Source organism: Ovis canadensis, chromosome 25 (genome assembly GCF_042477335.2).
Source record: "Ovis canadensis isolate MfBH-ARS-UI-01 breed Bighorn chromosome 25, ARS-UI_OviCan_v2, whole genome shotgun sequence".
NCBI classification, from domain to species: Eukaryota; Metazoa; Chordata; class Mammalia; order Artiodactyla; family Bovidae; genus Ovis; species Ovis canadensis.
In genome coordinates, this window is record NC_091269.1 from 59524224 (window position 1) to 59538677 (window position 14454).

General features: G+C 53.5%; 1 protein-coding gene across 1 annotated transcript; it reads right to left on the bottom strand.

The window, feature by feature from the left end:
* Positions 1-4746: 4746 nt before the first annotated feature.
* RBP3 (retinol binding protein 3) lies at positions 4747-14231 on the bottom strand. Its single transcript, XM_069572642.1, has 4 exons — positions 11184-14231; positions 8767-8957; positions 6697-6839; positions 4747-5225 (listed from the first exon to the last, which is right to left on the bottom strand). The coding sequence occupies exons 1-4, from the start codon at positions 14229-14231 to the stop codon at positions 4747-4749; spliced, it is 3861 nt and encodes a 1286-aa protein (XP_069428743.1).
* Positions 14232-14454: the final 223 nt, after the last annotated feature.

Below are 14454 nucleotides of genomic sequence, written 5' to 3' on the forward strand. Positions count from 1 at the left end.
AAGGGAAAATACCTATAGTGGCTGGAATAAATAGCAAATTATATTTTAATATGTGATCTCCCAAGTAGCAGCCATTCAATTAAGGTTTTTAAAAGTCCCCCAAGTGCGCTAATGAGGCTAAAATAAGACATTCTGAATTCACATCCATTTTAGTTCTCAATTTTAACCAAGATCTGGTTTTCTTTCTGCTTTTCTCTGGAAGAGAAGTAAAATCTTAACAAGGTCAAGGTCCCAGATTTCTACTTCTGGCCAGTTCCTGAATCCTAGACCAGGGAGTCTAGTCAAATGGCTATAAAATTAGGTTAAAGAAAGTGAGTGAAGCCCGTTGGGCTTGGGGGAGGGTGGCAAGGGAAGAGGAGGTTAGGGAGGCCCTGAAACCTAGAGTGCATGATCTCTGGATGAGGGCTCCTTAGGGCCAGGCTGAACACAGGCCTCAAGCGAGGCCAGAAATCAGGACTGTATGTGACATTAGTTACCATTTATCCAGTTGTCTTTTAAAGGCTGATGGTCAGAATGGTACAGGGTGAAGGAAGCGCATTAGAGGCGGCGGCAATGGGGAGGGGCAGGAGCCACCAGATGGAGACCTTTACCTCTACCAAGATCCCAGTCTTTGAATCGACTAGGTGCTGGCCCCAGCCTTGCAGCCTTGCAATACCGCCCTGTTCCTCTGGCTGGAGGGAGAGGCCCTTACAGAGGGGTGAAAGTCAGCAGGAGCTGTCTGAAGGTGAACCCCGGATTCTTTCTTTCCTTGGGAGGGGCTGGTGCCCCCTGGTGGCAGCAGGCCTCCCCTGCAGGTCACTTCTCTTAAGAGCCTATTTGTATAATTTTTTTTTTTTCCTAGTAGAAGTCATGTGGGCGGTCTAAAGATCATATAGTAAGATATGAAAGCAATAGAATGAAGCTTCTATTTAAAAAACAAATTATTCTCCAATGTGTTTTGATTTGTGCCACGTCCTAGAAAAGAATTTTGGAAGGCAATTTTGAATAGGGGTTGGGGGAGTTAGTGCTTTCTGAAAGGAGCGTTGCCTTTCTTTACGTTTAACCTTTTGTTCCCCAACCATCTCATGTTTTCCTGGAACTGGAGACAGGAAGCCAGTGGCCTCTGATACCCTTATTCTAAGCTGCTTGGATTATGCAGCTATTTTCACTGCCAGCCACCCTGATCTGCAAGGTAGTAAGGAGGTCCTTAGGCCAGGTGGCAGCTAATCCTGGAGAAACCAGGAGGTGGGAGATGGGTGCCCTCCAGCGGGGACCTTGGAGACAGGTTTCCTGGCTCATGACCGTGTTTACGGCTACATCCTTTTACTTTCTGAACTGTATCCTCTCATTGCATTAAAGCTGTGTGGGTGGGCATGACCCTCCCTGAAACACAAACGTGTCTATGTGCTTTGTGTTGGGCTGCTTGGCAGATGCAGGCACACAGGAAGCAGGGGGGTGAGATGGGAGAGAAGCTGGCATCCTATCCTCTGGTGCTTCAGCATGGTGCCTGGGAGCTGGGCCCAGCAAACATCCTGATGATGAAGGTCCAGCACGTCTGTGACTGGGTATGTCTTGGGAGAGAGGTACACAGCCTCATCTAAACCCTCTCACGGCACATCAGTGGGTGCCTTGAGGGGCTCTCAAGCAGCGGGAGATGTGAGAAGATTGTACGGCTACAGGCCGGGATACAGAAGTGGAGCAGAAGGCTGGTGGGGATTCAGGCACTGAGCCAGGACCTCAAGGCAAGGGAGGGGAGGGATGGTGCAGTTCATTGTACAAAAACAAAGTCTGTGTATGGTTGAAGCAGAAAAGGTTGTCTTGAGAGGGGCCAGGGCTTCACCCAGTGTTGGGTGGGCAAGCTGGAGGCCCAGGATGAATAGTAAGCAGAAGCAAGGAGCTGCTCAGCAAGACCTCAGCTGTGGCCAGGCACAGGAACTGCCTCTGGAGGGCACTGCTGCTGCCCCTGGTAAGCTGGGTCGTGGCCGTGCTGCCCTGCACACGTGACATCTGGCCGTCGCTGCCACTCAGCCTCCCTGGGTCACTTGCTGCAAAAATTAAAACAAAACAAAACATCCTATACAGGGGCCTTTGGCCCAGGCAGGAACACATGTCCAACAGAGAGCTGGAAAAGTGCACTTCCAGGGTATCTGGTTTCATGGTGGAGGAATGGTTATAGTGGACATTGGCCAAGCATGAGATTAACTCGTTCAATGTTCCCATGCCCAAAGGTGCTAATATCTTGCCCATCGCATGGAAGAGGAAACTGAGGCACAGAGATATTAAGTAAGTTGCCCAGAGTCACACAGCTGGCCTTCCCGCCTGGGCAGGCTCAAGCTGGGACCTGGGCTTTCAGCCACTTCTCTGCTTCTGAGTGAGCCTGTTTCCCACAATTCTCTGAGCACCCAAGGTGGGTGCAAGTGCTGGTGGCCTAAACGAGGGCGAATAGCCACTGTGCTGAATGTGTGGCTGCCAGTGAATAGCCGCTGACGTCTACGGCTCCGAGGCAGAGTCGACTCTGCGGAGACGGTAATAATGGGTGTCCAGGGTGTGAAGCTTGGAAGGGAGATCTGCATATGTCATCCACCCCAAGAACTGCTCCACCCCTTCCCCTATGTAAGACGTTCAAGACCCACCAGGATCTTCTCCATCTGTGGACCCCACAACACCTACAAGACACCTTGAACAAAATAAGCTATAGTAAACGTCAGTGGTGCAAATCAAGGAAATCCAAATGACGTACATGGAAAACTCATAAAAGATAACCAACTGCTAATGATCACTATGATAGTGACTCAGATATAGAATTTATTTCATCTTATTATATTTTTGGAATAATGCCTGCTGCATCTGGAAATAATGACATATGCTAATCATAGGAATTTAAGAAAAAGAGAAAGTATAAAGAAGAAAGTTAAACTATCACCCCAAATACTACCATCTAGAAGAAACCATTGTTTGCTTTAGGTACTCATCAGATAGCTATATATATAATATATATGCATGTATATATATGTGTGTGTGTGTATGTGAAAGAGAGAGAGAAGAGGGAGGAGGGAGATTCCTAGAGTGTAAGCATAGAAGGTGATCATACATTTTTCTGGATGGCAGTAGGTCTAATGAAGAAAAAGGTCAGATTACAGGATGTATGTTACTACTAAAATTCAATCATGCCCTGAATCCCTCTTGAATTTAGCAGGAGGAAAAGGAGCTGGAGTAAGATTTTGCCTTCCATGGGAGCTTTCCAGGGCTGGTTTGAGGTCTTCTAGCAGAGAAAAACCCTAGGGATTGGTGGTGGCCCAGATTCCCCAGATCTCTGAGGTCTGGGAGGGGAACTGATGAAGTCCAAGCTGTTCCTAGCCCCCTGAGGAAGTCACTGTGGCAACCACAGCCTGGACTCACCAGAGGGCCAGGCAGAACTTCATCCTCAGCACACAGTCCTGGAGCCTGGGATTCCAGGAGCAGGGAAGGGGCATGGGGGCTCCCTGTCCTTCTGGCCTTGCCCTACCACAACTTTGAGCAGGGGCTTGGAGGTCTCTTATTTTTGGTCCCTGTGACTCTAGCAGAGCAGGGTTGCCTGGTGCCAGGACATCAGCCAGAGATGTCTCATTTCCCCAGGCCACCCCTGGGCTCCAGGCCTCCTCCCACGGCTGGCCCAGATCCAGGGGAGGAGATCTTGGGCTCTGCCTGCCTCAAACTTCTCACCCTGTTAGGAGTCAGCTTGGTTGTCAGAGATGGCAGAGTGACAGGCTGCACTTGGCCGAGTTGGGCAGGTCCCCATGCTGCCACCCAGGGCCACTATCCCCTCTGACAGCAACACTGCATGGTGGGAAGCTTCGTGGCATCAGAGCTCACTTTCGGGTCCTTGGCAGAAGCAGGAGAGGCGGTCAGGGGAGGAATGTGAAGGAAAGATAGACTTATCGTGTACAATTGGATTGGGAGGGTTTGGGGCAGAGAGGAGAGGATTACTAAGCGAACCTGAAGTTGTGTTCGCATGTCTGAGAACAGCTACCTGGAGGAACACGTAGCTTTTCAGCTTGATAGGCATGTGTGTTCATTGCATACCCACGGCCTGTGTCAGGCGCCATGCCAGCTGGCAGCAATAGGAGATGAGATGAGCAGGACATTCCTGTCCCTGAGTGCAACATTGCATGATGGGGACAGACGTGGTCCCAGGGCAGAGGGAGAGAGGCGCTCTAATGGGGAAGAAGCAGGCGCAGGGAGGACAGAATGGGGACAGTGTGGAGAGGGAGTGGGCGCTCTGGACCTCTGGGCCTGCACTGTCCCACGTGGGGGCCGCCAGCTGCAGGTGGCTGCTGTGAGCTGGACTAATGTGACATGTGCTGATGGGCCACATACCTGATCTCAAAGACTTGGTGCAAAAGCATCTCAATTCATAATAATTTTTATACTGAGTATACATTGAAATGATATGACTGTGAATATAGTGGGTTAAAGTACACTATTCAAAGTAATTTTACCTGCTTCTCTATACTTTTCTTAAACGTGTCTACGGAAAATGTACATGTGCCTAGCATCTGTGGCTCACATCATGATGTGGTTGGGCTAAGGTGGTATGGCTGACAGCGTGAGGACCAAGGGTTGGTGATTAAGAAGCATGGGTGGGGATAGATGTGGGCTTCACTTCCCTGCAGGGGATGGACTTCGAAGGGGATGAGCTTCCTGGCCCTAGGTGTTCCAACAGAAAGGATGCTGGCAGTTGGGAAGAGGCCAGATGTATGAGCTCCAAGGGTAGCTGTGATTCTAAGCCTAGCCAGAGTGCAGCAGGCCCTGTTTCTGCCCACTGGGGGCCTCAGTCAGGACCTCATGCCTGACTGCCCCTTGGTTGCGGCCCAGAGATCCCGCCCTTCCCTGGCTCTGCCTATGGTGGCCCTTGCCACGGCCACGCAGGCGTGGGCTGCGCCTCGCCCTTAGCGGAGCATGCTGGAGCATCTCCTTGGCTCTGGCAAGGGCGGCATCTGCAGGAACAGCCACGTCAGGTGCCACGCCCACCCCTTCCCATGAGCGGCCGTCTGCAGCCCCCACTGAGCGGGCGGTGGGGATGGTGATGTACAGGTCCGTGTCGTCCACGTGGTAGGTTTGTGGTGGCTGGCAGCCCCCGCTGGTCGCCTCCCCGATGACCAGTGCTCGGCCCAGCCTCTTCATGATGTAGGTGAATTCCTCTGCGGCGCCGGCAGTCAGACTGCTGGTCAGAATGACCATGCTCTTCTTGGAGCCATAGCGTTCACCTACAAGATACAAGACCCTTCAAAATAGGGAGTCAGATCCCCACTGGGCACTGGTCTTCTCCAGACTGCCTCGACTCCGATAGAGGAGGGTTGGGTCTGTATCCTCATGTCTGCATGCGATTCACTCCACCTTTCTAAGCCCAGTTTCTGCATCCATAAAACGAGGATAAGGATGCCTGCCTGATCCTGAGCAGGCAGGTGCTTGAGAGTTTTTTCACCAAGTGATGGGAAAAGGCTTAACCGACTTACCTGAGAGAAGGGCTAACCTGACCAGACTCTCTTTTCACTCTGGACCCCCAGAAGAGCCAAGTTTGTGATTTAATGATGAGAACCTCTAGGATAGTGATGTCCAGTGGGAATGCAACATGAGCCTAAATGTAAGCCACTGATGTCATTTCAAGTTTTCTAGAAACCATGCTAAACAAGTAAAAGGAAATTGATAAAATGAACTTTAACACTGTTTTATCTAACTCCATGAATCCAAAATATGCTCCTCTCAAATTTTTTGAACAATAAAATTATTGAGATATTTTACATCATTTTTTTCATAAAAAGTTTTCAAAATCTCGTGTGCATGTAACACTTTACACATTCCAATCCATGTGGGGCACGCGGCTCCCATATTGGACATGGCAATTCCCAGGCCCCACGGTCTGCAGATCTGGTTTTACCTTCCAGTCTTGAATATCTATTTAAATTGAGCATTCATCTGGTCCTGATTTTTACTTACGTTTTGTAATATTATTGAATGGATATCTTGGAAGATTGCCCCCACATGCTTGTGTGATAAGAAAATGGCAAATGAAGATTGCAGAGTGCTTTTCTGATTAGATGCACAACCTCTGTTGGTTTCCCAGCCCCTTCCTGTCAGATGGGCATCCAGGTTCCTTGGTTTTGCAAGCTAAGCAAGGGAGACAGAGCCAGGCTATCCCCTGGGATGTGAGTGGGAGGCCCGTGGTTCTGTAAAGCGTAAGGCCTGTACTGCCTCCTCCAGCCCCTGCTCTGGGCCCAGGGCAGGTAACAGAAGGTTCATTAGAGTCATGAACTTTCTTTAGACAGATGTGCTGGGCAGCTGCTGAGAATTCAGATAAGGTGGAAAGCCACTGGAAACCCACTGGGATTTGCTTATGGGCAGGGGATCCTTCCAGCTCTGCATTTGTCTTGCAGACTGATGCCTGCCACGGCAAGAATGGCAGGCATTTTGGTTTTAGACAAACCAGTGTTCAAATTACTATCATTAGCTGAGTGACCTTAGACAAGATAGCTGACTTAGAACTCATTTTTCTCATCTAGAAAACAGGCATAATGGTAAATGTTTTGCAGGGATTGAAGGTCTCATGTACAGAGTACATGGACTAGGACAGGGGTTTTGTATTCTGGCTACAGTTACTTTTACCTGAACCCAAAACTGTCTTTCCTGGATTTCTCAGGAGCTTCTACAATAGTAGGAAGGAAAGCCTTCTGCACGCACCTTCGAGCTGAGTAAGGGTCCAGAGCTCACTGACGGAGTCACTGGGCCGGTTGTAGATTTTGTCCAGCAGAATAGGTGGGCCTTCGTCGAAAAAGTAGGAGCACAGGGCAGAGATGGAGGAGGTGGGGCCACCAATGTTGAACCTGAAGGAAGGGAACAGTTGCCCGCTAAGGGGCGGAACCCACGGGGAAACCCTCGATGCCCCTAGGGGGCCCAAATCCTTGCCCTGCTCTTAATCCCAGGCAGCCTAAGCATGGTGCCCTTTCCTTATCTTACAGAATTCTTTGGTTGGCATTTCCCAGAGTACAAGATTCTTGAGAATATGAGACTTTGTGGTCAAATTCTTTTTAAAAAATACTACCTAACAGACCCATTCTTTCTGTTCATGTATTGATACATTATGTGATACATACTGTATGTTATATTAAAGGCTCTGACGAGTCCTGCAGCTTGGAACTTGTTGATAAATTTCCTTAGCTTACTGACCATGGGTTGCTGCCTGTGAGTGGAGCACATTTTGAGAACACTGTCTTCCCAGTTCCATGCTGGCTAGTTTCACAGTACCCACTAGGCGTCTTAGCTGGGGTGTCCTAACATGGCACTCAGTGTGGTGGAGTCTGTCCTTGACTGGTGGAGTGTTCAGAGCTGTGGGACTGCGCTGGGGGTAAGGGAGCCTGTGATCATTCCAGGCCATTTGTATATGTCCCATTGTATGACCTCTCTGGCCCCTGTCTCCTTATCTGTGAAACAAGGAATCCAACAAGGGATGCCAGCAACTGCGCGGGCAGTGTATTAGCAATCTCTTCCGGTTGATGGTCTAGGATGGCCTGGGTGGGCTCAGTGCCCATGACTTCAGCATCTGAACCTCCAGACTGTGGTTTGGAAGGATCTTTAAGCAAAGCACACCTGTGGGCTGGGTCTCCTCTGTAAAAAAAAAAAAAAATGTGGACTACACTGTTAAGAGGGTGAAGGACGGGAGGCCTGGCATGCTGCAGTCTATGGGGTGGCAAAGAGTCAGATACTGAACAACAAATACAGTTAAGCAGGAAGAGATTGAGCATGAGGGTCATTTGGATGTTCAGTAGAGCCTTTGAAGGATAAAGTCATTAGGGATGGCACAAATAAGTTCTGACATACCCAAACCCAAGCCCTGGGAGTTTCTCTTCCAGGGAGGGGAGCCCACCTCTGAGATCTAGCGCCACCTAGTGACAATTAAGAATCATAACAGTATTGTAAACCAGCAACTAGAGTTCTCTTTTAGTCAATCCAGCCCCTGGGGATGGGGGCAGTGTCCGTTTCCCTGGGGAGCAGACTTCCCTCCTCCCAGTGCCCGTGGAAGATGCCCAGGGCAAGTCCACTGATGGTCCTGGAAGTGAGGAGAGGGCTGGCCACTACACACGGGCATTCTTCTACCCATTACCCTCCTAACTCCCCTCCCCCAGCTCTAGGAAGGAAACTCACCTTGTATGAGGCATACCTTCACAGAAGCAGATGCTGAAAGCATCCCCTCAGCAATCATTTTGTGCTGTAAAGAGTTCTTTTTGCAACAATAGTGGCTGAACTGTAAAATTCTGACTGGGCCATTGGGTTTATGATTCTCATCACCAGGGTTGTCCTGAGCTGATTTTGTAAGATAGGAGACTCAAGCATAGGAGAAGGCCTAGCTCTCCCAAACACGGCTGATCATCAGAGTCACTTGGATGATGCTTGTCAAATATGCTAGTCACTGGGTCTCACCCCTGGGGCTTTGGATTCGCAGGGATTTGAATTCAGAAGGACCCTGGAGTCGGTATTTTTAAGGTCACCCTTCCCCTCTCTCCTCACTTAATCCTATGACCAGGGACATTTGGGGACCACCGGACTAGTCCAGTGCTTCTCAGCCTAGAATGCACATTGAGGCCGTCTGAGCTTAAAAAACTACCAGTAGTGGGGCCCCACCCAGCCAATTAAACCAGAACCCCAGCTAGCTAGCCAGGCTCCCCCCTGGTCCTGTGCTGTGCCCCAGAGTCCTTTCTTCCCTACCCTGCTCACGGCTTAGACTGTCTACAGCAGCTGCCCAGGCCCACTGACCTCATGTCGACAATCAGAGCATCCGTGTGTACAATCTTCTTCCAGACGTGCTCCACCAGCAGCTCGGAGACCTGGGTGAGCAGCTCACCGTCCCCAAACATGTCAAACCTCAGGTAGCCAACATTGCCCTCCAGCACGTTAGTGTGGAAGGAGAACTTGATCAGGTCTTCAAAGGCTTCAGGGGAAGGGATCTGAAAGAGGGGGAGGTCAGCTCCATGTCAGGAAAGGAGAGATTTGAAAGCTCACTTTTTTTTTTAGGGTTTTGATTATTTCTTTCCTTCATTACTGATCATGGTACTTAAATGGACAACCACCTCTGCGAAAGAAGAAAGTCCACGTCCAGCTCTTCTGTGGCTGTGGCTCTCTGTTCTGCCAAGCCCCACCTGGCACCTACTCCCTGTCACTTCTGCCAGATACAGTGAAAGCTCAGATTTGAAAGTGGGTGCCATGGGGTTCCTTTACATCATGAGAAATATTGATGGCATGGGAAGGGAGCTAACATTTTGTAAGGAAGTAGTAGGTGCCAGGGCCTTTCCTGATGGTACCTGGAAAGTTAAATGGGTAGTGAGCCCGGGATGTGAATCCCATGTGTGATCAGCAGCCTCCTTACAGGGAATGCTCACGCGTGCCAACTCCTCAACCTGGCATCTGAGTGGAGAGACCCAGGCACAGTCTCCACTCTGACTTGCCCGAGCTCCCCAGATACTTTTTGACTCTGAGTTTATCATCCTCTCCCTCCCCGAGGCAGGGAGGGAGGGCATGAACTACAGGGCTCTCGAGTCTTTCCCAGGGATCCGGACCTGCCCTGAGCACAGTGTAGAAGTCACTGTAGAGAAGACACTATTATCCTCATCTTTTAAATGAAACAAAACAAAACAAAACAAAAACACCAAAGCACAGAGTGGTTAAGTAACTTGCTCGGGCTCATGTAGCCAGTAAGTGGTAGAGTTCAGGGCCCCTGCCGTCCAGACCTTGAGCTGACCTCAGTCACAAGTTCCTTGGCTCCAGGCCACTCTCCCGGGTGCTCCTCCAGGCCTCAGTCCCCCTTTCGGTAAAATGAGATAACAGTCCTGTAGTAGATGCTTTCGGTGCCTCAGCCCTCTGGTGTGAGCCACAGCTGACAGGGCCCTGCCTCTGGCACCCTTGCCTTTTTCTACTTCAGGATCTTCTCCAGGCTGCTCCAGAGCCTGAGCGAGTTCGTGTTTGGGGTGACTTTCAGCTAACAGAGGATGGAGCTACTGAGTCCCGTCTGCAGAGGGACAGCTCCAGAAGGCACACTTCACTCTTGTCAGGGTGCTTCTGGACTCTTCAGAAACAACAGCCTCAATAATAGACTCACCAGCTGGACTCCATCCAATTCACCCTGCTCCCTCACTCCAGCTTCAGCAAACATCTCCCACATCAGCTGCCCGCACACAAGCCCCTGTCCAGGTCCTGCCTTCAAAGGAACCAGGACGAATGCTCCCTGCCTAAGCGCTGTGGCCATGAAGTGAAAGAGAAGATGATAAAGGCCGTGGAGAGGTGTTGTAAAGCTGTTCTGATGGAGCTCTTTGTTGAGGTGTTGTAAAGCTGTTTTGATGGAGCTCTTTGTTGACAGGAGAGCTTGCCGAGTCTTGCTGCGTACTTTGGCCCCTGATCTGCAGAATTTTTCTCTTATTCACCCTGCAGCAAACCTCCTTAGCCTTGATTTACCCAGATCTGCAATGCTGACATCAAATATTTTGACCACACAGCTTCGCTCAGAATTTCCCATTCTGTTGGCCCTTGTATCTAGGTGCATACTCACCCAGCGTGACACCTTTAGGAGACAGTACTTGGCACTGGGGGAGGGGAGAAGGCAGTCAGCGCCCCACCAAGGCAGCCTCACCTCGGGAGTTGTCTAGGCTGGGCGCCAGCACCCCTGGGCCTGTCCCCAAGCTCCGTGTTCTAGCTCCAAGGCAAATGTGAGGCCAGGGCCGCTGCCTGATTCCCTGTCTCCATCCCCCTGACTCGTCCACAAAACCTGCAATTCCCCCAAGGCAGACAGGTGACGTGGATGGACACTAACCCCACATTTCTAGGAGAGGAACTCATGGGGACCTCATGTGACTTAGCAACCTCTTTCTCTAACACCAACAAAGGGAAGTTCTGCAAGCTCTTGCCTTCTACCCGGACAAGAGGGAAGCTCCTTCTGTACTAGCATTTTCAACCTGAGCTTCTGTGAGTACCGATGTTCTACAGAGGTGCTCAGGGACCTCATGGGCACAAGGAGTGGAGGACAGGGTCAGAGAGAGGAAAAGATTTGACTGGTGAAAACTTTAACATGAAAACAAGTCTGGAAGCCATTGCCTTGAACCCTGCACGGAGCCCTGGATGTGTGGACAGTTGATTGACTCCCTCGTGGGACCACGTGGGACCAACTCCCGCTTGTGACTCACCTGCATGGGTACAATTCCAGGAATGCGGTCTTTGGCATCCTCAGGGATATGGGCTGTCTTCAGGTGTGGGTCCCCAGACAGCGCCTGCAGGTCGGCCTGCAGCAGCTCGGCAAGGGCGGCTTCTGAGGTCACCCTGGCATAGCGGCTCTGCAGACCACTCAGTTTGGCTGCCATCTTGACTCCCAGCTCAGGGGAGGCATAGTTATCTGCTACGAGCTTCCCAGCTGTCTGCAGCACAGTGGGCACCTTGGCACGCAGGGTCACTATGTCCCGGGCTGTGGAGAGGGCCACGCTCATGGGCACAGTGATGTCCGGCTCCACCCCAGCCAGATCCCAGGCCTCGCCGGTGCTGGCACTCATGGCCATCTGCGTGGGCATGGAGGCATATAAGGAGCTGCTGCCCACCTGGTAGATGCCCACGGAGAGTGCCCCCCCGGCCGTGGGCTCCCCGATGATGGTGGCTCGCTGCAGATCCTGCATGGTGTGAGCGAAAGCCTCAGCTGCTGAACCGCTGGTGTGGCTCACCAGGACGTAGAGGTCCTTGCGGGAGCCGTAGCGCTGGCCTGTGACGTGGGGCAGGGTCCACACCTCTGTGACCCTCGACGTGGCCCTGTCAAACACAGAGTAGAGGTGCTGGCGGGGCTCTGCCTCGAAGAAGTAGGAGCAGAGGAGCGGCACAGCCGTGGAGTAGCTGCCGGGGTTGTAGCGCAGGTCGACCACCAGCGCGGCCGTGTCCACCAGCTTCTGCCACACCAGCTGCACCAGCTGCGGCCCGATGGCTTTCACCGTCTCCAGCTCAGCCATGGCGTCGAAACGCAGGTAGCCCAGCTGGCCGGGCAGCACCTCAGTCTTGAACAGGGCCTCGATGAGATAGGAGAGCTCCTCCGGGGAGGGGACGGCGGGAGGAGGTGGGGGCACTTCCTCAGCCACCATTTCACCAGGGCTGTGGAAAACTAGCAGACGGTGATCCCCAGACATCTCCTGCAGGTCAGCCGTAAGCTGGGAAGCCAGCGACTCCAGGTCCACCGCCGTGCGATAGGCCCCCTGGGCCAGCTTGGCGCGCAGCAGGGCACCCATCTGCCCCACGACCTCTGGCCGAGCGTAGTGGGCCTCCAGCAGGTGCCCCGTGCCCTCCACCAACTCCCCCAAGCTTCGGTGGAACTCCAGCACCTCCTGGGCCCTGTCTAGGGCTTCCTCGGCCAGCACGATGGCGTCGGGGACCACACCGCCCCCCAGCCAGCACTCGCCATGGTTGTCGACGAAGGTGAGCACAGGCACTGTGAGCGCCAGGCCGCCCTTGGGCGTCTCCAGCAGGGAGACGGTGTGTGTGTGCAGCAGGCTGCCCGCGGTGATCTCGCCCACCAGCGTGGCCCAGCCCAGCGACTGCATGAGGAAGGCCAGCTCCTCGGCCGCGGTGGCCGTGCGGTGGCTCGTGAGCAGGTACACCCCGCGCTGGCTGCCGTAGGGCCGGCCCAGCAGCTCCGTCTGGCTGAAGTGCTCCTGGGTGACGTTGGTGCGCCGGTCGTAGGTGGTGAAGAGGCGCACGGGGCTGGCGTCGGGGCTCTGGAAGTAGGACAGCAGCAGGGGCACCGCGGAGGACGGCCCCCCGGGGTTCTGCCGCAGGTCCATGATGAGGTGCTCCGTGTCCTGCAGGGGCTCCCACACCTGGCGCAGGATGTACGGGCCCAGCACCTCCAGGACGGAGGCATCAGCAAAGCTGTCGAAGCGCAGGTAACCCACGTTGCCCGGCAGCACAGACACCTGGAACACGGAGTCCACCAGAGCCCGCCGAACAGCCTCGTCCTCGGGCACTTCGGGGACCGTCTCTGGAGGTTCTTCAGCCTCCTCCTCAGGCCCAGAAGAGGCTTCTTTGGGTCTGACCACCTGCACCTGGAGCCTGGGGTCCTCAGACACAGCCTGCAGGCCAGCGTTGAGCTTAGTGACCAGATCCTCCTCGGAGACCACCGAGGACAGGTCCGTGGTGGCCAGGTGGCTCAGCAGGGCGGGCACGCGGTCCACCAGCGTGTAGTACTCGCGCAGCGCCTCCTGAAGGCGCTGAATGACTCCTGGCAGGGCCCGGCGCAGCCTGAGAACGGCCAGGGCTTTCTCCAGGGCCTGCTCGGCTGGCGTCCCCACACAAGGCAGCACCCCGCTGCCCTCCCACGTCTGGCTGCCCTCACCCAGGGGCCCCAGGGATCTGGACACAGGCACTGTGAGAAAGAAGTCGGACTGGCCTATCCTCAGCTTCTGGAGGTCCAGAGCCCCCCCAACAGTCCGCTCGCCCACCACGATGGCCCTGCGCATCTGTTTGAGGATGTAAGCAATGTCCTCAGCCACGCCCCCTGTGCGGCTGCTGGTGAGGACCACCACATCCTTGTCGGCGCTGTACTTCTCTCCCAGGGCTTCAGGCAGGGTCCAGATCTCAGTGGTTGTATTGGAGGGGCGGTCGTAGATGGTGTCCACATGCAAGATTGTGTTCCCCGGGTGCAGGTAGGAGATGACGTAGGGGATGCCAGAGATGTGTCCCCCAGTGCAGTGCCGGAGGTCCAGCACCAAGGCGGAGGTGTTCATGAGCTTCCTCCAGACGTTGGCCACCAGGAAGCTCCTCAGCTTGCTCATCACCTCCTGGCCCGGGATGTTGTCCACCCGCAGGTAGCCCACATTGCCTTCCAGAACCTCATGGCGGAGGCCATCCTGCAGCCCTGCGATGATTTCCTCTAGTGTGAGGTTCGTGAATGCTGGAGCTCGCGGGGGCACCTCGAGGGTGCTGGGCTCATAGGAGATGACCAGGCGAGGGTCATTCAAGGAGCTCTGCACCCCAGCTGTCAACACATGGGCCAGAGTCTGAGGGTCTGAGATAGACAGAATCTCATGACTTTTGATGGCCTGCTCGATGGCTTCCTGCATCCCCATCAGGTTCTCTGGGAAGCAGTAGTTATCCAAGAGGACCTGGGCCATGTCCAGCACCAGGCTTGGCTGGAAGAGGTGTGCGGGCCCAGCCAGGCTGCAGAGCAGCATGGGCAGGAGCAGGGCCCATTTTCTCACCATGGGGACGCAAAGGGAGGGCTGGCTCCTGCGCAAAAGCTCTCTTGACACCGTACGCAAGGCAATAGCACTCCCCTGTGCAGCTGCCTCCCTCGCTCGTCCTTCTCAGCTGGCGGACAGAAGGTCTGGGGCTAAATGCAGGAGTTGGGGTGTAGCTTCCAGCCCCAGTAAGCCTTTAATCCTATCTAGTTCAAGCTCATCAGCCCTGGGGACTGGGGAGAAGGGG